Source organism: Hemitrygon akajei, unplaced genomic scaffold (genome assembly GCF_048418815.1).
Source record: "Hemitrygon akajei unplaced genomic scaffold, sHemAka1.3 Scf000053, whole genome shotgun sequence".
In the NCBI taxonomy this organism is placed as follows: domain Eukaryota; kingdom Metazoa; phylum Chordata; class Chondrichthyes; order Myliobatiformes; family Dasyatidae; genus Hemitrygon; species Hemitrygon akajei.
In genome coordinates, this window is record NW_027331939.1 from 730,541 (window position 1) to 754,674 (window position 24,134).

General features: G+C 47.8%; 1 protein-coding gene and 1 long non-coding RNA gene across 2 annotated transcripts in view; one reads left to right on the forward strand and one right to left on the reverse strand.

The window, feature by feature from the left end:
• The window catches only part of LOC140721243 (uncharacterized), a 219,605-nt gene that overhangs the window by 113,777 nt on the left and 81,694 nt on the right, over positions 1 to 24,134 (forward strand). The gene's annotated exons all lie outside the window — the stretch shown is intronic.
• Positions 813 to 20,160, reverse strand: LOC140721258 (NACHT, LRR and PYD domains-containing protein 3-like). The gene is made up of 12 exons (XM_073036108.1): positions 20,121 to 20,160; positions 18,011 to 18,157; positions 13,438 to 13,530; positions 12,489 to 12,655; positions 11,396 to 11,567; positions 11,233 to 11,298; positions 3,999 to 5,736; positions 2,852 to 2,938; positions 2,523 to 2,693; positions 2,197 to 2,367; positions 1,874 to 2,041; positions 813 to 1,709 (listed from the first exon to the last, which is right to left on the reverse strand). The coding sequence occupies exons 1-12, from the start codon at positions 20,158 to 20,160 to the stop codon at positions 1,616 to 1,618; spliced, it is 3,114 nt and encodes a 1,037-aa protein (XP_072892209.1). The 3' UTR covers positions 813 to 1,615.

Genomic DNA, 24,134 nt, shown 5'->3' on the forward strand with positions numbered 1-24,134 from the left:
TTAACCAGTTTTTTTTTCGATTAACCAGTTTCCAAATGTTTCTGACCTTTCTTTTGTAACCACATCCAGCTGGTCTGATTCCTCCTCCCCGTAAACTCTAGACCCCATCTCTCTTTGCAGCCCCAAAGCCCTAACTCAGGCTGGCAACTCTTTGGTTTCTGACTCTGCACCACCGAAGTTTCACTTGCTAGTCTGCTGTCAGACTTTAGAGGTGCATTGTGTTACGAGACTGCAGGTTCGTTTACTGTGAGTGTCGCTTTGAGTGCCTGAGTGAGGCGGGGCTTTGACGTCAGACTCAAAGGAGGGAGCGTGAAGGGAGGGGGAGAGGGGAGTGGTTGGGGAGAGAGGGGAGGGGAGGGGAGAGAGGGGAGCGGAGGGGGAGAGAGGGGAGGGGAGGGGGAGAGAGGGGAGGGGAGGGGGAGAGAGGGGGAGGGGAGGGAATTGGAGGGGAGAGGGGATGGGAGGGAATGGGAGGGGAGGGGTAGGGAGGGAGGTCTGTGTCTGACCCCGGGACTGTGTGATGGGATGGTGTGAAGGGAGCTACACTCTGTGTCCGTCCACGGGAGTGTGTGATCGGATGGTGTGCAGGGAGCTACACTCTGTGTCGGACCCCAAGTGTATCTGATGGGAGAGTGTGGAGGGAGCTTCACTCCGTGTTTAACGCCGATATTTCATCCCCCATCCCTCTCGTACGTGGGACCTCAGTGTACACACGGTTGATATTAACCGTTTGCAGGGTGGAATCTCGTCGATTTTAACTATCAACGGGGGGCAGGAGAGGGTCATTTAGCAAGTAAGGGGGTTGGGTTGAAATGAGATCCTGGGCATCCGACCTCCCTCAGCCTGGAGCTGAGACGCTACTGTGTCAGTGTGAGGAGCTCCGACCCACTGTTGCAGTGCACAGGATGCGGGGGGCAGCAGAAACCTCAAATAAAACTCGAGTCCGGCACCAGGACAGGAAGTTACAGCGGTTTATTGATTTCATCATGACGAATGTAAATTAAACAATGTGTGAGCTGCCAACGTGCAGGAATAAATAAGCTGTTCCCGACTCACTCACAGTCACACACAATTAACTGACCGGCGACAACGAGTGACAGGTTGAATAATCAGTCCCGTTTCTCACCGTCACTCTGCATCGGGGAACCGATGATTATAAAATCACACTTCAGGGCCGTGTCCGGGATCGCTGTAGATCCAGGGTCACTGCCGAGGGATTTGTCAATTTAACATCATTATATCGGCCAGGCTGCCGAATGCACCGTCCTCAGCAAAGGGAGCAAAAGGATTCTCTCCGGGATAATCTCACCCCGGGACACCGGTGTCCCAGACTGAGCCCTCGGGTTCTTCCTGTCTGTGTAATTATCCTGGGTGTCACCTTGGGGAGTCTCGATTACGTTCATCCGGCGGAAGCAGCGTCGCTGGACAGGAGGCGGAAATACATCACTGCGGGAACGCTTCGGACGGCGCAGAGGACGATACTGCAGCCAGTTCCATTAAAACCGTTGGGAATTAAACCTGGAACGCCCCCATTAGCGGTAAGGGCGAGAATTAAAGGGGGCGAAGAGGAATTGTTCAAAATTTCCCCATCCCGCTTGCGGAGATGTTCATACATTCAGATGTTCTGATCTACTGTCAGTCCGGGTTTGAGTGCCTGCAGAGAATCTAGCTCCTTCCTCCCGGTCTCACTGAGCCAATTCCCGTACAGCCTGAAACAGATGGAGGAATAAAGATGAAATAAACAGATTACACAACAGTGTCAGTAACAGGTGACCGGGGTGAATGTTTCAACAACACTCCCAAACAAATATCACCAGAAAAACCGCTGATCCGTTAATATTTTATCGCATTGAACATCAACAGAAACACTCACTCAATCCACTCCGGACTCGGGAGGGTCAGTATGATGCGGCGGAGATCGGGGACAGAACGGTCTGTCAGCCAGTTTCCAGTCAGGTTCAGATCCTTCAGTGTTCGGTTTGTACTGAGAGCGGAGGCGAGATCCTCGGCACCAGAATCTGTGAGACCAACCTCCCTCAGCCTGGAGATGAGAGAGAGTGAGGGTGAGCGACACATAGAGACAGGAGACCGTACAAATCCCCAGTGTTTGTCAGTAACACAATTACTGATCACATTAATGTTCAGTGTCAGACACCCAGTGAAAGTAAACACAATCTCCCACAGTCTGATACTTACTCCAGTATCTGTATTTTACACTCCGGGTCCCTCAGAGCCGCAAACACTAGTTTCAATGCTGAATCTCCCAGATTATTAGAATTCAGGTTCAGCTCCGTCAGTGATGGGTTTATTCTGAGACCGGGGGCGAGATCCTCGTCACCAGAATCTGTGAGACCGACATTCCACAGCCTGGAGACAAGAAAGAGTGAGGGTGAAGGACATAGAGAGACAGGAGACGGTACAAATCCCCAGTGTTTATCAGTAACACAATTACTGATCACATTAGTGTTCAGTGTCAGACACCCAGTTACTGTAAACACAATTTCCCACAGTCTACCACTTACCACAGTTTCTGTATTTTAGACTCCGGGTTCCACAGAGCCGCAGACAACAGTTTCATTCCTGAATCTCCCAGTTCATTATCACTCAGGTACAGCTCCGTCAGTGATGTTTTTGTACTGAGAGCAGAGACGAGATCCTCAGCACCAGAATCAGTGAGACCGACCTTCTCCAGCCTGGAGATGAGAGAGAGAGTGAGGGTGAAGGACACAGAGAGACAGGTAGACGGTACAAATCCCCAGTGTTTATCAGTAACACAATTTCCGATCACATTAATGTTCAGTGTCAGACACCCAGTGACTGTAAACATAATCTCCCACAGTCTGGACCTTACCACAATATCTGTATTTTACACTCCGGGTTCCTCAGAGCCGCAGACACCAGTTTCACTCCCGAATTTCCCAGATGATTTCCCCCAAGTCTAAACACAAACAGACAAATTGATGAACAAAGTGATTCAAACCGTGGGTCTGAGGGAATTTCTCTCACTCGGATATTTCAGGAAACATTAAACCCTTCAGTAAATCACTGATCGGAGTTCCCATCACTGTCAATATCCCTCACTGCCCAGCTCCAGGGTATTCACCGAATGTCAGTAATTTAGTCTGTCGGTGTGACCCTGTAAGCTCCACATATTCTATCTCATTCTCCGATGGTTAGAAAAGTGTTCCTGACGTGAGAGGGTCGGGAGGGGCAGGGATGAAGGATGGGAGAAAGTCCTATAGTGAGGAAGAATTGTGAATGGGGAAAATTGATGGGAGATGGTTGAAGAGACTCCACCTGAGAAAAACGGAAGCGAAGACAGAATCTGCAGGAGGCGTCTTGAAGATGAGACTTCCCACAGGGGGAAGGTTGATGAGGATGGGAGGTCCTACAGGAGGATACCGATGGGAAAATATAATCCCACAAGAGTGAGGATGCCGAAATTGATTGTACGGGAGGGGTGGGTCTTAACGGAGGCCCACAATCGGGAGAAGAGCTGGGTACCTAGGAGTGAGTACAGTCACACAGGTGGACTGATAGTGATAGTCACACACGGGGAAGGGCAGGGGAGGACAATCTCACAATGGTATCTCTTTTCTTCTCACTGGGACAGTCTGCTGACGGTCTCATGTCCCTCACCGGGAAGGGGGTGTGAATCTCTGACCCACCTGCTGCAGTCAGTGTCGGTCTGGGTGTCAGTAACAGTGAGAAGGAACATTGTCAATGGACGTGTCACAGGCAGCGAGAAACACGGCCATTCCTGTGATTTACTACCATTAAACCAATGGCCGTTGTTCACTGATCTGATGAAGTCTCCAACATCCCTTCACAAGGAATCACAGAACCCTCCCGTCCTTGTGGAATTTCTAACCGAACCCCTAGCCAATTGTCTCAATTCTTCACAATCCGATTTTCTGCAGTTTTACCCAAATTACCTTACATTGAAACAACACAATGAGACAGTTTGACAGTTCAGAGTGAGAGATAAATCAAGTTACCTCAACTCCTGGCACTTGTGCAGCCCGGGTCCCAGCCGCTGGATTTCTTCATACTGAATGTGGCAGTCCTGCAGGTCGAGGTGTTTTATTGTATCACAGAATCCGATGAGATGAGACAGGACTGCGTAGTCAATCGGGGTCAGTGTCATTCCACGGAAATAAAGAGTTTCCACTGATTCCAGTGCGTCCTGAGCCAGCGCAGGATTCTGAGACTCAAACAGGTAGTGCAATGTGTTCAGGAGGCGCATTTTACCTTGTTGAAATTCTGTGTTTCCACTCTGGCGTTTAACCTCCTCCTTCATCCAGTCAATCACCCGGCAGGTTGTTTGATAACGAAATTGGCCCAGAAAATCCTCCAGGCCCCGAGCTGTCATTGAGGAAGAGAGGCCAGCAACAAAACGGAGAAATACCTGAAATCGCCCATCTGTCGTGTTGTGGGCTTCAGTGAGGAATTTCAGGATATCCCCGGGATGTGGATTCAGGAATTGTGCGACTGCAGCTACAAACTCTTGGATGGTGAGGTGTGGGAATGTGTACACCACACACCGGGCAGAATCCTCTCTCTCCAAAAGCTCCATCAGGAATCCGGACAGGAACTGGGAAGGCTGCAGATTGTAGTTGATCAAATCTCCATCTGTAAACACAATCTTCCTCTCGGACACTCCTCTGAAGGCCATTTGACCAACCCTGAGTAACACATCACGGGGGTTCTCAATCTCACGGCCGTGGTTTTTCAGGATGTTGTAAATATAGTAGGAGTACAGTTGGGTAATGGTCTTGGGAACTCGCTGCGGGTCCCTGACTCTTTTTGTGAAGAAGGGGCCCAGTGCCAGAGCGAGGATCCAGCAGTAGGAGGGGTTGTAGCTCATGGTGTACAGAATCTCGTTCTCCTTCACGTGTTTGAAAATAGCTGCTGCCACCGTCTGATCTTCAAAATGCCTGATGAAATATTCCTTCCGTTCCTCACCAACAAATCCCAGGATTTCAGCCCAGACATTGATCTCAGCCTTTTTCAATAAATGTAAAGCAGTGGGGCGGGTGGTCACCAGCACTGAACACCCTGGGAGCAGCTTGCCCTGGATTAAACTGTACACAATGTCAGACACTTCACACCACCACTTGGGATCTGGGCACTGGTGCTTGGGTTCTGTATCTCTCTGACTGTCAGCAAAATCGATTCTGTGTTTGAATTCATCCAATCCATCGAATATAAACAGCAATCCCTCTGGGTTCTTCCAGACCTCTCTCAGGGTATTCCCAAAGTAAGGATACTGATCCAGAATCAGTTCCCTCAAGTTTGTTCTGCAGTTAATGGAGTTTAAATCCCGGAATTTGAAACTGAAGACAAACTGGAACTGTTGGTATATCTTCCCCGTGGCCCAGTCATAAACAATCTTTTGTACCATTGTTGTTTTCCCGATCCCCGGAACTCCAGCTACTGCTGCCGAACTCCCAGATTTGGATTTGCTCCGGGTAAAGTTGCTCTGGAACAATTGTTCAGTCCGGATTTTTTCCAGCTCTCCACGGAGATGATTCTGTCTCCACTCGTCGTGATCTCTGCCTCTTGCCAGCAGCTCATGTTCCACCAGTGTCCGATCTCGAACAGTAGAAATGACCGTGAGCTCAGCGTATCGATCAACCAGCTGGAAAACCTTCACCTTCTCCCTCATCAGGATCGTGTTCACTCTCAGTGTTTCAGTTTGTGCCTGCAGAGTCTCCTTGTGTTTCTGTTGAACATCTTCCATGGGAACAGACAGTGGACAAACTGTTAGATGCCTCAACTCAGAACTCAGTATTTAAGCACACAAGACTTAGCCCAAAGCTCTTGTATTAATTGGATTAATCGATGGGTGCTCGTATAGTAAAGTAAATTTGATTAACAGAGCCCTGACTGGACAGAGAGGCCTGGTCTGGATAAACACCAGATCATCACATTTCCACATTAATTGTGCTGTGAAGGTGAATATTTCCCTGGTAGTTTACTGACGCCCAACTGTCCCGTACTGCACACCCTCTCACTACAGCTGTCATTTTTCCCTGTGGCAGAAATTTTAATCCGCAGTTTCGATGTGGCATATGGAGATAGAGAAGAGGGTGGTGCGCATTCTGTCAAAGGAACAGGTCGGGGAATCACAGCTCCACCTCCCCTCCCACCATCACTGATTCAAAATACAAAGTGTATTTGTTGATCAGTACTGCAGGAGGGGGATTGTTGGGGGAGGAAATGTCAATGTCTTATTCAGGACATAGAGCTAGTCGCCATTTTGACACAAAACACAGACAATTCCATGCCTTTCCATCATCAGAGATGCTGCTCAGCTCACTGAGTTCCTCCAGAAAATGGCAGATCGACAGTTTCGTGTCTGTTAAAGAGTATGTGTTATAAATACTCAACAAATTCAAGATATGTAAGTGTAAAGGAGAAGGAAATAATTGTTATTCCGGATCTGATGTAGCACTAAAAACTCAGATAAAGTAAGCAATGGAAAATACAATTATATAATTACTATGGTACAGGAGTCGCTCTGACTTCAGGTGGTTCTGACAGAAAAAAATAAAACCGTGCTGGTGGTGGGTGGTGGTGGTTGTTATTTGTGGAGGGGTGGCTTAGTCGTTGCAGGTGTTGATCAGTCTTATCGCTGGAGGAAAGTAACTGATTTTGAGTCTGGTGATCCTGCTGTGGATGCTACGTAGCCTCATCCCCCATGGGAGAGGGGCAAACAGCCCATTGGCAGGATAGGTGTGATCCTTCCTGAGGCTCCTGGCCCTTTTCCGGAGCCTTTCTGTATATACGTCCCTGATGGATGGTAGGCTGGGGGTACCGGTGATGCGTTGGGCAGTTTTGACTCCCCGTTGTACAGCCTTCCAGTCGGCCACAGTTATGCAGCATGTTGGCCTGTCCTCTGCAGCACAGCTGTAGAAGGACGGGAGTCTAGATGTGAGTACAAGTCAGGCAACGTCTGTGGAAAGGGGAGAAAGGGGAGATGCTACTGGTCTGTGACTTTAAATACACGTTTGAAAACTATGCCAATTACAGGTCCGGTGGTGAAGAAGAGAGCAGAGACCGAGGAATTCCGGTAGCAGGTGGTTCAGGATTTCAGCTGTCACAAGACCTGCATAGATCACAGAACAGCACAGGAATAGGCCCTTCGGCCCACAACGTTTGTGCCAGCATGATGCCACATTAAACTCGGAAGTTTGAACATTCTCCCTATTGAGATAACAGTCCACACTATTGTTTCTTTTACCGAAATGCATTACCAACACCGTATTCCACATTTTCAAATTTGTCTAAGTCTTGCGGCAATCGCATTGCTTCCTCAGCACTACTTACCCCTCCACCTATCATCCGCAAACTCTGCCACAAAACCATCAGTTCCATTATCTAAACCATTAACAAACAATGTGAAAAGTAGCAGTCCCAATACTAACCGCTGAGGTTTTGACTACGGTTGTCGAGCCTTACAGTACGCCACAGTAATGCAGCTTGTGCCCTCTGCAGCACAGCTGTAGAAGGACGGGAATGTAGATGTGAGTACAGGTCAGACAACGTCTGTGGAAAGGGGAGAAAGGGGAGATGCTAAAACAGGTCGGGTGGTGAAGAGGAGAGCAGAGTTGCCTTTTGTTAGATTTTTAAAACTTCCTGCTCACTTTTGCTACATTATATTGCGTTTTCTTTTCTTTTATGCAGTCCCTCGCTGCCACCTAAGGGTTCATTTACATTAATCTCCCTGATAAGATCTGATCTCACAGTGTGTCAAGATCTTGACAGGGGTATGTGGGGTCTCACAGTGTGTCAGGACCCTGCCAGGGATGTGTGGGATCTCACAGTGTGTCAGGACCCTGTCAGGAGTGTGTGGGGTAACCCAGTGTGTCAGGACCCTGCCAGGGATGTGTGGGGTATCACAGTGTGTCAGGACTCTGTCAGGGGTGTGTGGGGTCTCACAGTGTGTCAGGACCCTGTCAGGGGTGTGTGGGGTCTCACAGTGTGTCAGGACCCTGCCAGGGATGTGTGGGATCTCACAGTGTGTCAGGAACCTGTCAGGGGTGTGTGGGGTCTCACAGTGTGTCAGGACTCTGTCAGGGGTGTGTGGGGTATCACAGTGTGTCAGGACCCTGTCAGGGGTGTGTGGGGTCTCACAGTGTGTCAGGACCCTGTCAGGGGTGTGTGGGGTCTCACAGTGTGTCAGGACTCTGTCAGGGGTGTGTGGGGTATCACAGTGTGCCAGGACCCTGTCAGGGGTGTGTGGGGTCTCACAGTGTGTCAGGACCCTGTCAGGGGTGTGTGGGGTATCACAGTGTGTCAGGACCCTGTCAGGGGTGTGTGGGGTCTCACAGTGTGTCAGGACCCTGTCAGGGGTGTGTGGGGTATCACAGTGTGTCAGGACCCTGTCAGGGGTGTGTGGGGTCTCACAGTGTGTCAGGACTCTGTCAGGGGTGTGTGGGGTCTCACAGTGTGTCAGGACCCTGCCAGGGATGTGTGCGGTATCACAGTGTGTCAGGACTCTGTCAGGGGTGTGTGGGGTCTCACAGTGTGTCAGGACCCTGTCAGGGGTGTGTGGGGTCTCACAGTGTGTCAGGACCCTGCCAGGGATGTGTGGGATCTCACAGTGTGTCAGAACCCTGTCAGGGGTGTGTGGGGTCTCACAGTGTGTCAGGACTCTGTCAGGGGTGTGTGGGGTATCACAGTGTGTCAGGACCCTGTCAGGGGTGTGTGGGGTCTCACAGTGTGTCAGGACCCTGTCAGGGGTGTGTGGGGTCTCAGAGTGTGTCAGGACTCTGTCAGGGGTGTGTGGGGTATCACAGTGTGTCAGGACCCTGTCAGGGGTGTGTGGGGTCTCACAGTGTGTCAGGACCCTGTCAGGGGTGTGTGGGGTATCACAGTGTGTCAGGACCCTGTCAGGGGTGTGTGGGGTCTCACAGTGTGTCAGGACCCTGTCAGGGGTGTGTGGGGTATCACAGTGTGTCAGGACCCTGTCAGGGGTGTGTGGGGTCTCACAGTGTGTCAGGACTCTGTCAGGGGTGTGTGGGGTATCACAGTGTGTCAGGAACCTGTCAGGGGTGTGTGGGGTCTCACAGTGTGTCAGGACCCTGTCAGTGGTGTGTGGGGTCTCACAGTGTGTCAGGACCCTGTCAGGGGTGTGTGGGGTAACACAGTGTGTCAGGACCCTGTCAGGGGTGTGTGGGGTATCACAGTGTGTCAGGACCCTGCCAGGGATGTGTGGGGTATCACAGTGTGGCAGGACCTGCCAGGGATGTGTGTGGCCTCCATTCAATTTATTCGACTGTGATACGGAGCGTAAGAAAACATTGATTGTGAGCATATTTACTTCAGAAAATGTTACAGTGGTAGAAATGATGTTCTTCAATAATCAGGGAGTGTATTTGTTTTATATTCAGAAGTGGGTGTCACTGTCGTGTCTGTTCCCTCGGCAAACAGATGAGGAATAGTGAAGAACAAGCTTGTTGTGATTTACCAAATCCATGATGCAGGGACACTGAGCGGTTTCATTGACCGGATGTGTGGACTGGAACAGCATTAACAGAGGTCTCAGAGTGGTGAGTAGTTTTTAAACTTCCTGATTGGTCTATCTCTGCTCCCATATTTAAATTATCATCTTTGGGATTTGAACTAGGGTTCAGGCCGATAGTCCTTTTATTTCTGGTAAGAGCTTCGAATAATCAGATAAAACATGGGCTGATGCAATAGTAATATGTTTTGTGATATTTGTCTTTCCTACGCGCTCTCCTTTATGAAATTGGTAGTTGACTGATCCAACTCAGTCTGCGGTGATGAAGCCTTACAGTCGCTTGAGCCCATTCACTGCCCGGGCTCCATTTTCACAGACATGATGGGCTTATGGATGTAGTGAGCTTCCCATCCAGACGGTCACAATTTAACTAATTGCAATATTACTTATAGATATTTTCAGACCTTTCCACCTTCCTTGCCGCGATCCCACAACCCTCGGTTTCCCTGTCCTAATTCCCATCTTTCACCCTTCCACAGTGTCCATCACAAACACCGGACACATGAATTTCAGCTTCTGTGGACTGGGCTGAGGAATATGTCCCCCCAGTCTCACCCTCTCTAACACTGTAGCAGTGATTGCACTAGGGAGTGCAGATGTGGACACAGCGGGGTTCATCTGCTGCTCTGTGGTTGAACAGACCAGTTGGGATGTTACCTGCTTTTCTAATTAAAGTGGTGCTATTATTACTATTCTGTACTGGCGCTTCAGTGGACGCCCAGCTCTAAGAAAAGATAATCTGCAGGAACTCGGGGAGTTTAGAAAATGGTTAAGGACGAGGCTGTTCAGGAGGGGGCAGAGAAGGTTTTGACTATTTGCTGTGAAGAAATATAAGATTATTTTTCCATTCTCCAGATCCCCCCTTCTCCAGTCAGACTCCGGTGGGGATCTGTAGTTACAGGCCGTAGAGCGGTTTGACCACTTTCCTCAAACTCGCCAGCTCTCTGCCTCTTTCTTCAAAATGTCCTCTGAAAACTCTCCCGCTAGAAAAGATGTCTCCCTGTGTCTCACTGTGATCTCTGTCACAGTGCCAATATTTACCTGGTCAGATCCTCGTGGCTCAACAATTTAACCGACCAACGCAAAATACAAACGTTGGTGGAAACAGAGGTCAGGTTCCAACTTTATAAACTCCGCTTCAGCCTTATCTGGGCCATTGTGTACCGTTCCGATCGCCCCACTACCAGAGGGCTGTTGAGGCTTTAGAGAGGCAGCAGAAGAGGCTCACCAGGATGCTGCTTGGTTTAGAGGGCACGTGCTACCATGGGCGGCTGGATAAAGTTTAATTTTCCCTGGTTCATCGGCTGAAAAGAGCTCTGACAAAGGTTTACAAGGTTATGAGAAGCATAGATAGAGTGTTTTGAGAGAATTGGTTTGTCGCGGTTGAAATGTCTATTACCAGAGGGAATAAATTGAAGGTGAGAGAGTGTAGAATAAAGGGGGATGTGAGAGTCAGAGAGTCGTGGCTGCCTGGAACGCACTGCCCGGTAAGGTGGTCGAGGCAAGTTATTAGAAGCTTTTAAGAGACGTTTGGGCAGGCACATGGATGTAAGGAAGATGGAGGCACATGGACATTGTCTAGGAGGGAGAGATTAGTGTTTGGGTTTGTTTAATTTACTTATTAGCTCTTTCGGCACAATGTTATTTGCCTAATGGCTTATTCCTGTGTTATACTCTTCAATGTTCAATGCACGTTCACTTACCTTTCAGCTCACTGAGAACCGTCAGTAAACCTTGAACGGTATTTGATCGATGGGAGGAATCACAACCTGTTTGAATTTAAACAAATTCAGGGAACAATGTGTAAAATTTTAAAGTGTGATTTGTTCCAAACCAAATTTGAATGAATCTCTGATACTCTCTCACCATGTTCCTGTATTTCTCTCAGTATTTTGTCAAACTTTGGGACACCAATCCGCATTTTCACAAAGGTTTCCCACATCACCCTCCGGGCGCGGGAGTCTTTCTCCATCACCAGGCTCAGGAGGAGTTTAGAACTGTCCGCCCGCTCTCCCTTATCAGCGAGATCAGAGATTTTCTGTGAAGAGTAACAATGAACATATTGGGGACTGACAGATTCACACAGAGAATGAGAAGTAAATGATGTGCTCTGTAACGGGATCACACTGAGCAGTCACCCGGACGGATGCTGATCCTGTCTGGAGATGGACTGTACATTCTGAGTGCAGAGCACACGGAGGGATATTCACCGTGAACCCGGTCCACCAGTCAATGAGATCCTGGCTGGTCTGTGACCGCTTCATTGACGTGGCTCCAAATCCATAAATAATTCCTCACCGGATTTGACTTTGTAAATTACAAATCATAAAATAATGATCTCAGATGAAGAAAGAAGTCAGGCGGGATTTTATAACAGAGTGAGCAGTCTCGGAGAAGTTGTGGAAAAGATGATGTGATTCATCTCCTCAGTCCGCCAGTGTCCAACATGACAGCGGATTACCGGCTGACACCTGATGCCTTTCCTTTGCCTTTTCCAGTGGAGGTTTATTCAGTGATTACACATTACAACATGGCAGTATTCCCCGATCCACACTGTTTACAGTTACAGATTGTAACACAATCATCTCCACCCAGAACAGAGCACACTGGAGCTCCTGTGGCACCCACAGATAACACCCCAGTTCTCACTGACATCCTGCCGTCATGCTGCACGATCTTCCCAAACCGAAACCTCCCGTCATATTTCCATTTAATACTGTAAGCCCACACAACTGTTACCTGCTCAACTCACTCTGAACATTGAGCAGCCACCCACCAGTCCGCGGGGTCTTTTCACCCCTTTCTATCACTGGTTCAGAGTCACATTTTTGTGATTGTATGTACAGCATTTATTTCCCAATTGTTCATTTATCCAACTTAATATCTGATGAGTCAGAGTTCCGACACCCATCAGACCTGTGATGTGCGAAAATTCAAACCCATTCTCCCTCCCACTCACCCGATGTTCCTCTCCACTGAACTGATTCTCGGCCGTTAACGCCAGGCTCACTCCGTGCACCCCTCCTTCCATCGCCTGCTCCAGCCTGTCCCGGTAGGAGTCCGTTAACTGCAGGAGCTGGAAATCATTGCAGCTTGCCAGGATCTTGTTGATCACTGAGCTCGGACCTGTGAAGAAAAATTGGGAAAATTAAAGAAACTACTGACCGCATATTGGGCATCAACTTTCTCTACTTTCTTTTGGTGTAAGAGATGCTATAGTTCCAGCTGTGGAAGCCTGCTTTTTCGGGTCCCGGGGAATACACCTCCCTGTTTTGAAAGAACTCTGCTTATTCCTGAGAATACAGTAACCCATCACTATCACTCTCCTGGTACTGTCCATCTCCACCGCTTTGCTCTGGGTTACTGTCTGCCTGCCTGGTCAACCCCTTCCTCAGCAAATCTCTGGGATTTCTCACAAAATGCTGGAGGTACTCAGCATGTCAGGCAGCATCTATGGAGAATAAACAATCAACGTTTCGGGCCAAGCCCCTTCATCGGACTGGAAATGAGGGGACAGAAATTCTAGATGGTGCCACATTACTTTCTATTCGTTGTGGTCCTGATCCAAAACGTCAAATGCTTGTTTCTCTCCACGGATGCTGCCTGACCTGCTGAGTTCTGCCAATGTTTTGTGTGCGTTTGTGTTGCCCAAAACTTTTAGCATCTGCAGAATGTCTTGTCTTCTGGAGTAACTCGCTATTTTAATGTGCACCACAATCTGCTAGAGGAGCAGGAGCAGACGGTAAATGTACTCCTTCCACGTGTGTCTGTGTTTCCCCCTGAGATGTTAACTCTCTCTCATCTCTCTGCTCAGTTTTCCGAAATGCTTTGTATATTTCTGATATTTAATTAAACTCAGACACAGAGTGTAGGCAATATTTATAAATTAAAATAATTCGCCAACACACCCGTGTCCTTTTCCGATGTTGACGTCACTGGAACTCCTCCCCTGTCCGCTTCTTGAGCCATTCTGAGAGCAGGTGTGATCAGTTTTTGCTGCTCTGTAACAAAACAAATACAGGAGCATCAAAGATTAATTGAGGTGTAAAGGAGAACACTGTTTTGATTTCAAGTTGAGGCAAACACTTCCAAATATCTTGGGCCTGTTCACTGAAGACTTAACATGGCCGGATCCACCCGCTCCCATCCACCTGCAGTCACAAAATGTCCTTTTCCGCTCCCTCCATGGATTGTACACTGCGCCAGGATTCTCCAGGGTATCTACTCGCTATGTTGCAGGAAATTCCCTTTTAGGAACTAGTCTTGTGTCCTGAACCGGGAGTGATGTGTCAATGGTAAGGCAAGGCAGGTTGAGCAGACAGCGCCCACTGCTTTTGTCCTCCTACCACTGGTGGTGCTATGGTGAGTAATGGATAACTGTTACAGCAGTGTGGGGTGAAACATTTCTGCTGACCAATGGGACAACTATTCCTCTCGTCACTGAGTAAAGCATATTTGTCAGTCACACCTAATTCTCACCGTCCCCTTTCAATTTACCGTCGCCTGTCATTGACACCTATGACAGTATATTGTTTGAGTTTATAGATAATTACCCTAATGTCCTGAAAAACGCAATTTCACCCATAGCATTGTGACAGCTTGGCCAGACAGTACATTTTCTCCAGAAGGATTTTAAGATCATTATTATCACCTGAACCCCGGTCAAGATTTCTTTGAACATTTACTGGCTATTACCAGATTGTTACATCGCACCTTGTTAACCACAATGTAGACTCGTCATACATACAAAACAACAAGTTGGCAAAACATCTTTAACATAAATAAAACAAAACTGCTGGAGTTATTCAACAAGACAGAAAGTATGTTAATATTTCAGGTGGAAGACCCTGTATCAGAGCTGAGCCTGTGCGTATGAGTCATGTATCTCCCTGCATTGTAGTTTGTGTTGATAATTAACGATTTTGTTTTGTTTCTCAATCTGTTCCACAACACTGCCCGTCCTCCCATTCACTACACCAGTCATACCCAGGTCTGCCTGTCCAAATGCACCAACTCTCACGTGTTCAAGTTAAAAACGCTTCGCCATTTCTCAGAACATTTCCATAACTTACCAAGATGTCTCTGAAATTCATTGTAACATGTTGCGATATCAGTCAAACCCCTGAATTTAGTATCAAAATTGCTGACCGTGCCAAGTCAAGATTTCTTTGAACATTTACTGGCTATTTCCAGATTGTTACATCGCACCTTGTTAACCACAATGTAGACTCGCCATACATACAAAACAGCAAATTGGCAAAACATCTTTAACATAAATAAAACAAAACAGCTGCAATTATTCAACAAGACAGAGAGTGTGTTAATATTTCAGGTGGAAGACCCTGTATCAGAGATGAGCCTACGTGAAGGAGTCGGGCATCCGTTCTCTATCTGCATTGTTTTCTGTGTTGTGTATTAATGATGTTTGGTTTTGTTCCACAGCACTCTGTGCCCTCCCATGCACTATATTAGTCCCAGCCTGGACTGACTGTCCAAATGCACCAACTCTGACTTGTTCGAGTTAAAACCCTTCGCCATTTCTCAGACCATTTCCATAACTAACAAAGATGTCTCTGAAATTAATTATAACCTGTTGCAATATCAACCAGACTCCTGAATTTAGTATCAAAATTGCTAACAGTGCCACGTACATATACAAATCAATCGCATGAGTAATGAATTACAGAGGTGTCGACACTGACAGACATTTCCACTCGTCACAGGCCTCCATTCGCTAAAACCATCTTCAGTCTTCTCCCTCTGCTTCTTGTTCTCGACCCTGATGTGATTCCACCTCGCCAGCTCCCCGTGAATCCCACGTGACCGAACCTTCCCGATCAGCTGCCATGCGGGATCTTGTTACAGACTTTACCAAAGTTCAGATGAAAAACATCACTGCCCAACTTCACCCAAATCCCTAGTTAACTCTGAAATAATCTCCAAAATACTTGACAGATATGATGTTGTATTGGGTGGTGCAGACGGCAATTTCCCCATAACCAATGTCCAACCACCCGAGACTTCAGCTTCACTGCAGAAATTCCGATCCCAGCTGTAGAGTTACCAACCTGGACTGTAGCCCGTATACTGCCAGTTTCATATCATCAGTGTCACCGGCCCAATATCATCACCCATACAAAGACGCTTTGGTTCCGGCGATCTGCCGTGGTGTTCCTGCCATTTCTGATTCACAGACTAAGGTGGAACTGGAACCTAATGACCTACTGCCGGGGCCGGTGCTCAGGCTGGGTCACCGGTCTGTAGATTGTGAGTGGATACACTTCATCTTGTATCCAGCAACTGAACTGAGAACGTTTCATCACAATGTCACTGCTGTGTGGCATCTAGCCCCTCACAGCCGGCTGCCATGTTTCCCCTCAGTGTAGCAGGAACAAAATGTAAAATTATAAAGTAGAAAATGCTGGGAACTCAGTACATCAGACTACATCTCTGAAAGGAGAAATGGTGGACGAGCCAATAACTGAAATGGGACTGTCCAAGATGCTGTCGATCTCCTGAGCTTTTCCAGTATTTTCGTCTTCTTACTTTAAATTTCCTGCAACTGTAGTTTTGTTCCACATCTTCATTTTAATGCACAGATGGTAATTGATTGCAAAACATCAGCAAAACACTAAAATGTAAATGCCACCCAACTCCAAAGAGTTTCCTAGCTCCTCAGTTCATTCTGACCCTGGTATAACACATCCCATGCAGTCAATGCTCACAGCATCCTTTCCTCCCACTATCACTCTGTTACATTTGCTCCCGAGGCCACTGTCTCTACGCTGAGAGGTGGTGACCACATAGCGATAAAATGTGCAACACCTTGCAGCTCTGACGGGCTGTTACCCTGGAAACAGAGGAAATGGCTCACCAAATTTAACCGAAAAAGGAAATAACAAACTCAACATCAGATGCTATTTTTTCCGTTATGACAAAGATTAACACTGCAGCCATTTTGTAACGGGGAAATTAAAATTGTAATGGCTGCTTTTTCCCAGCCACGTACTCTATTCAATTAAACCTCTGGTACTTCTAGCTATCAAAAAAAAAACAACAATCCTGGAAAAGGGGCAAAACAAAACGTCACAATGAGGACAAAGTTTAGAAGAAAGATTTCTGAAAGATATCATTGCGGCAATGGGATACAGGCTGAAAAGTGGTTGAACAAGATGGTTGATATATATCATTGAGGTGGAGGGATACAGACTGGACAGAGGTTGAACAAGATGGTTGATATATATCATTGAGGTGGTGGGATACAGACTGGACAGAGGTTGAACAAGATGGTTGATATATATCATTGAGGTGGTGGGATACAGACTGGACAGAGGTTGAACAAGATGATTAATATATATCATTGAGGTGGTGGGATACAGACTGGACAGAGGTTGAACAGGTTGTGCAGGGAATGAGTAGATGGAACCAGGTGGGAGAAGGAATCAAGTAAACTCTCTGGTGGTCGTCCAGTAATACAGATACTGAAATCATAGTACACACTAGTAGATAAAAGATTCCAATATAACAAAGCCAGAACATGCAATATGAACTTCAGTATATGTCCTTTTCCACTCTGCAAGCTGTATCAATGCTACGCAGAGAGTATCCCATCCCTATATTTCACATCTTTATCTGGCTACTGGCTACCGCTCTTCCTTTAACTGAATGAAATAGCGGAGAACTGTGGACACAGTAGAGTACATCATAGAAACCATCCTCCCCTCCATGGACACTGTCTACACTTCCCACTGACTCAATAAAGCAAACAACATAATGAGAGATCCCCACAACACTGAAGATTCTCACTTCTCACTCTCCAATCGGGTCGAACAGAAGCATACCACCAGGCTCAAGTACGGTGTCCATTCTACTGTTATGAGCGAACTGAATGCTCCCCAGCGTGATGAGTGGACTCCTGACCTCACAGTCTAAATCGACGTGACCTTGCACCACATATCTACCTGCACTGCACTTTCTCTGTAACCAGAATGATTTGTTTTCCCTCAATGTACTGCCGCAATGTATTGATCTGTGTGGATCAGTCTCCCGAGGGTGCGATTACTCTGTTTAACCCTTTGTCTGGAAGAACAAAACAGGCCGAACTGCCGCTTCCAGTGTGATGGAAATATGTAAAACAATTATCGATCCAGGTGAAGTTTGGATCCGATACCGGGCCGGGTGACGTAGGTAAAGTTTCCCAGCGACAACTGAACGGATGGATTTAGTCCCGGCCTCACCACCTCATCCCGCTTCTGGGACCCGAGCAACAATGACTGAGCGGCATCTCATCTCAGACTGTTTGGTGTGAAGGTCCGTCGACCTGGGCAGGACGTGTCCAGGAAATGGGACGAGGCCGCCAGTTCGAGGAAGTTAACGGGGCTCTCTGAACAACATGATGTTTCCCCTCTCGGCATCGGCCTCAATACCCACTATGGGAAATTGTCGGTCGCGTTCACCCTAGTGACCGGCCTCAGTACTCACCGATGGGAACTTGATCAATTTGCCCCGCAGACAGTGATCCGACCCCCGGCTCCCCGCCGACGATCCGCTTCGACACAGAAAGGAAAGAAAACCACCGCCCATCCGGAGACTGTGAGAGCGGGGGCGGGGCCTCGGAAAGCCGCCGATCTGCGTTTGAAATGGGAGCGAGAAGTGGATCACGTGACGGGTGGATGTTCTCCCATTTGAACCGGTTTCACACGCTGCCCGACCTACCTGCCACACTTTACACTTATTTCATATTTACACCAGCTTAATTTTTCCCCTCAGTACCTTCGCCGTCCCTTTAGCTCCACCTTCCGGTTCTCAGAGTTCCGGGTACGGTTCCCATCCTGGACCCATACACAATTCAGACCCAAACCCGAATTGTGCTGTTTTCATTCAAATCTATATTTACAAACGGAAATTTCTATTAACATTCCTCCGGGACTTCACAAGACAGGAACATTGAAACATCAAGTGAGAAAGAGCAGGAAGTGGCCATTCAGTCCCTGTAACCATCAACAAGTTGGCGGCTGCTCTCCCATCTCAGCCACATCTTCCTGCCCGATCCATATTTTGTCGATTCCTTCGGTCTCCACACATCTGCCGGCCTCTGTTTTATGCGAAGACGATCACTGATCTTCATCGTCCTCCAGGAATCAGTCTGGTGAATCTCTAAAATAGATACTCTCTAACTTCATAGATAATCCTCCATGGAATTAAATACCATCTTCTGCAGCCCCGTGTTGCCCGAAACACTCACTTCCCACCCTGTCACTATTTCCACCTTCCCACCTCCCCCCTCACCTGGATCCACCACTCACTCCCCAGCTCTTGCCCCATCCCCACTCCTCACCTCTTTTCTCGGACTATTTCCCGTCTACTCTCAGTCCAGAGGGAGGGTCTCGGCCCGAAATGTTGACGGTCCATTTCCCTCAACAGATGCTGCCCGACCCACTGAGTTCCTCCGGCAGTTTGTTCTTTGGTCTGTATAACCCGTGTTAGTATGGGGAGCGGGATTTTACACCATATTCCAGGTATAATCTCAACAAAGCCAGATAATTACCTCAAACACGATAAAGCCTGTAGATGCTGGAAATCCAAAGCAGCAAGCACAAAATGCCGGAGAAACTCAGCACCTCAGGCAGTATATTTGAAAAAGTGTAAACAGTCGACATTTTGGGCAAAGAGTCTACTTCATTACAGGGGAGGGGTGAAGATATCTGAATAAAAATGCTGGAGGAGAAACATTCGAGCTGAAGGTTATAGGTGAAGCCAAACGATAGACATGACAAGGGCTGGAGAATAAAGAATATGAGAGTTGTCAATAGGGGAAAGGGAATGAGGGGCCCGGGGGAAATAATAGGCTCGTGAGGAGAGATGAAAGTTGAGGGTTGGAAATTGGTTGGGGGTGGGATTTCTTTACTGGAAGGAGAATTCAATTTGCATACAATCAGGTTGGAGTTACCAGATTCAATATAAGGTGTTGTTCCTCCACCCTAAAGGCGGTCTCATCTTGGCACAAGAGGAGGCCATAGATCGAGACGTCGGAATGGGAATCAGAATGAAAATGTTTGGCCATTGCGAAGTCCGCCTTGTGGCAGATGATACAGAGATGCTCGATAAAACGGTCTCCCAGTTTATTGTGGGTCTCACCAATGTGAAGGAGGCCGCATCGGGAGCACGGGACACAATAGATGACCCCAGCAGATACGCAGGTGAACTGTTGCTGGAAGGACTGTTTTGTGTCTGAATGGAGGTGAGGAAGGATGTGTATGGGCAGGTGTAGCAATTAGGCCGCTTGCTGGGATAAATGGCTGGAGGGAGTTTAGTGAAGAGGGATGAATGAAAAAGGGAGTTATGGAAGGAGTGATCCTGTTGAAAGAAGAGGGCGGAGGTGGAGCGAGGAAGGTTCAGTTTTAAGATCTCTTTGGACATGCTGGAAGTTGCAGAGGCTGAAGGGGAGGTAGATAAGGACAAGAGGAACTTTATTATTCTGTGCTACCTGCCACCGAGCCCGGTGTGAATCCACCCCTCTAGCTCCCCGTGAATCTCACATGACCAAAGCCTGCTGATCAGCTGCCATGCGGGTTCTTGTTCGAGGCTTTACCAAAGTCCTTATAGACAGCATCATCTTCATCTGCCGCCATAGCTACCTCCTCAGAAATCTCCCGAACACTTGTCAGGTAATTTCGATCCCCGCTGTAGAATTACCAACCTGGACTGAAGGCCGTATATTGCCAGTTCAATATCCTCAGAGATTCCATCCTCATATTATAACCCACTCACAGACGCCTTGTTGTCGGCGATTTGCCATAATGTTCCTGCCATTTTCAATTCACAGACTGAGGTGGAACTGGAATCTAATGACCCTCTGCCTGCGCCGGTGCTCTGGCTGGTTAACCAGGCTGGAGCTTGTGAGAGGATACGGACACACTTCAGCATGTCTCCAGAAGCGAAGCTGAGCACGTTTAATCACTGTTTTATCGCCGTGAGAGAGGGTAGCAGAAGCAAAATGTAAAATTATAAAATAGAAAATGCTGGGAATTCAGTATATCAAGCTACATACGTGAAAGGGGAAATGGTGGAAGTGAAATTAGATCTGGGACTGTCCAAGATGCTGCATGCGTTTCCAGCATTCTCTTTTCTTTACTTTAAATTTCCAGCAACAGCAGTTATTTTTATTTATTTTTAATTCACAGATAGTAGCTGTTTGCAAAATGTTTGGGACACCCCTAAGTGTTCAAACCATTTGTGTAAATTCCACCCTCGTCCCTCCAATTTGTTAGTTCTGAGTTCATTCTGACCCTGGTGTAACACATCCCACACAGTCAATGCTCACAGCATCCTTTCCTCCCACTGTCACTCTGTTACATTTGCTCCTGAGGCTGCTGACTCTACGCTGAGAGACGGTGACCACAGAACGATTAAATGTGCGACACCTCTTGCAGCTCTGGCGGGCCGTTACCATGGAAATGGAGGAAGTGGCTCACCAAATGTAACTGAGAAAGAAAATAACAAACTCAATATAATATGCTATGAGTTTCATTATGACAAGGATCAACACTGCAGACATTTTGTAACGGTGAAACTAAAATTGCAATTCCTGCGTTTACCCCGCCTCGTACGGTATTCAATTAGACCTCTGGTAGTTCTAGCTAACAAAGGAAAAATGCAACAAGAACATACACACACGCAAAAAAAACAAACAAATAAAACAATAACGATTCCTGGAAAATTCGTTGAGGTAAAAGGTGAAAGAGAATACTTTCCAATGAATACGTAGGTCAGAAGAAAGATTGCTGATACTTATTGATGTATCGTAAAATGACAAAGAAAGAACAAACGATAAGGAATTTGGCAGATGCCCTTTGCCCCTTACCAAACTTTATCACTGCATCATGGAAAGTAACCGATCCGAGTACTTCCCGGCTTCGTACGGTTACCGTTCTGCCCATGACTACATGAAACAGCAGAGAACTATGGACACGGCTGTGCACAACATAGAAACTGGCCGCCTCTCTATAGACTGTGTCTATATTTCCCGCTGCCTCAGGAAACATAATTAATGTTTCCCACAAGCCTAAACATTCTCACCTCTCACCCACCCATCTGTTCGAAGATTAAAAAAATAGAAAACATACCACTGGGCTCAACGATGGCCCTCATTTTGCTGTTATACCAAATTGAACGTTCCCAGTGTAATAAGACACAGCTTAATAAGATGGTCTCTCGATCTCGCTATCTAACTCAAAGTGAACTTGCACCATATGTCTACCTTCACCGCACTTTCTCTGTAACCATAGTGATTTGTTGAAGAGCGAGAGAGAGAAAGGGAGAGAGAGAGGGGGGGGAGAGAGAGAGAGGGAGAGAGAGGGGGAGAGAGAGGGGGAGAGAGGGACAGTGAGAGGTGGGGAGAGGGAGAGAGAGAGAGGGAGAGTGAGAGGTGGGGAGAGGGAGAGAGAGAGAGAGGGAGAGTGAGAGGTGGGGAGAGAGAGAGAGGGAGAGAGAGAGAGAGAGAGAGAGAGAGAGAGAGAGAGAGAGAGAGAGAGAGAGAGAGAGAGAGAGAACCCAAAAGGTTGGGTTGATCATCGGCACACAGTGCACAGAGGATGTGTGACTGTCACTTCGTATAATCCATATGGGTGAATCCGCTGGAGTATCCTGTGGTATCACTTTTGTTGACCCTACTCTGGAATCGGGGTGTTCTGTGGTAACCCAGTCCCCCGAGAGGACGTGAGAGATCACTGTCCCGTCTGAACGGGGAAAGGTGAAACTACACATACACGTGGATGAGTGTCCCGAGTGTGCGATTACTCTGTTTAACCCTCCATCTGCAAGAACACAACGGGCCGAACGACCACTTCCAGTGTGCTGGAAATATGTAAAAGAATTATCGACTCTAGGCGTCGATCCAGTTAAAGCTTGGATCCGATACCGGGCCGGGTGATGGAGGTAAAGTTCACCGGGTACATCTTAATGGATGGGTTCAGTCTCGGTATCATCACCTCCTCCCGCTCCTGGGACCAGAACACCAGGGGCTGAGCGGCGGCTCATCTCAGTCGGTTCGGTGTGAAGGTCCCATAACCCGGACCGACCAAGACAGGTTGTGTCCAGGAAGCGGGACGGGGCCGCCAGTTCGAGGAAGTTAACTGGAGTCTCTGCCCCACATGAGGCTCGCCGCCCCCGGGATCGACTTCAGTACTCACCGATGGGAAATTGTCGGTCGCGTTCACCCCTAGTGACCGGCCTCAATACTGACCGATGAGAAATTGATCAATTTGTCCCGAGAGCAGCGAGATCCGTCCACCGGCTCCCCACAGACGATCAGCTTCAACAGAGAACGGAAAGAAAACCCCGCCCATCCGGAGACTGTGAGAGCGGGGGCGGGGCCTCGGAAGCGAAAACCTGAGATGCCGCAGATCTGCGTTTGAAATGGGAGCGAGAAACCGGTGACTCTGCTCCTCGCCCCTCACACGCTGCCCGACCTACCTGCCGCATTCCCCACATTATTCCATATTTACACCAGCTACATTTTTATTTTCCCTAAGAATCTTCCCCATCCCCATGGCTCCATCTCCCGGTTCTCAGAGTTAAGGGTTCGATTCCCATCCCGGTCCGACATACAATTCCCACCCGAAAAGGAATTGTGCAGGTTTCATTGAAATCACTTCTATGTTTATAAACACTTTTTTTTCTATTCACATTCCTCCGGAACCTCACTGGACAGGAACACTGAAACACCAAGTCAAAAACAGCAGGAGGCCATTCAGCCTCTCTAACCATCAACAAGATGGCGGCTGCTCTCCCATCTCAGCCACATGTTTCTGCCCGATCCACATTCCCTCGATCCCTTCCGTCTCCACACATCTGCCGGCCTCTGTTTTATGCGAAGACGATCACTAAGGTGTTGCTCCTCCAGCCTGAGGGCGGTCTCATCTTGGCACAAGAGGAGGCCGTCGATCGAAACGTCGGAATGGGAATCAGAATGAAAACGTTTGGCCACTGCAAAGTCCCCCTTGTGGCAGATGATACAGAGATGCTCGACGAAACGGTCTCCCATTTGATGGTGGGTCTCACCAATGTAAAGGAGGTCGCATCGGGAGCACCGGACACAATAGATGACCCCAGCAATAGATTCGCAGATGAAGTGTTTCCTCACCCGGAAGGACTGTTTTGTGTCTCTGAATGGAGGTCAGGGAGAAGGGGTACGGCAGGTGTAGCGCTTAGGCTTATGCAGGGATAAGTATCTGGAAGAAGATTAATGAGGAGGGATGAATGAACAAGGGAATTGTGGAGGGAGTGATCCCTGTTGAACCCTGTGTGTGACATCCTAAACAGATTTGCATAAATGCAATCCCTACATTCATTAGTTATCTCTTTCCTGCGATAGAAACGTTATATATTCCATACAGTGAATGCTCAAGACATCCGGGCCTCCACACCGGCTCCTGAGGTCACTGATGGGCGGTGACCAGAGAGCGATAAAAATGTTCAACACTCTGTAGCTCTGGTGGGCTGTTACCCTGGTGATGGAGGAACTGGCTGAGCAGAACTAACTGAAAATAGGAAATAAAGAATTCAACTTCACATGCTCTGTTTCATGAATTTATGAACATTTGGA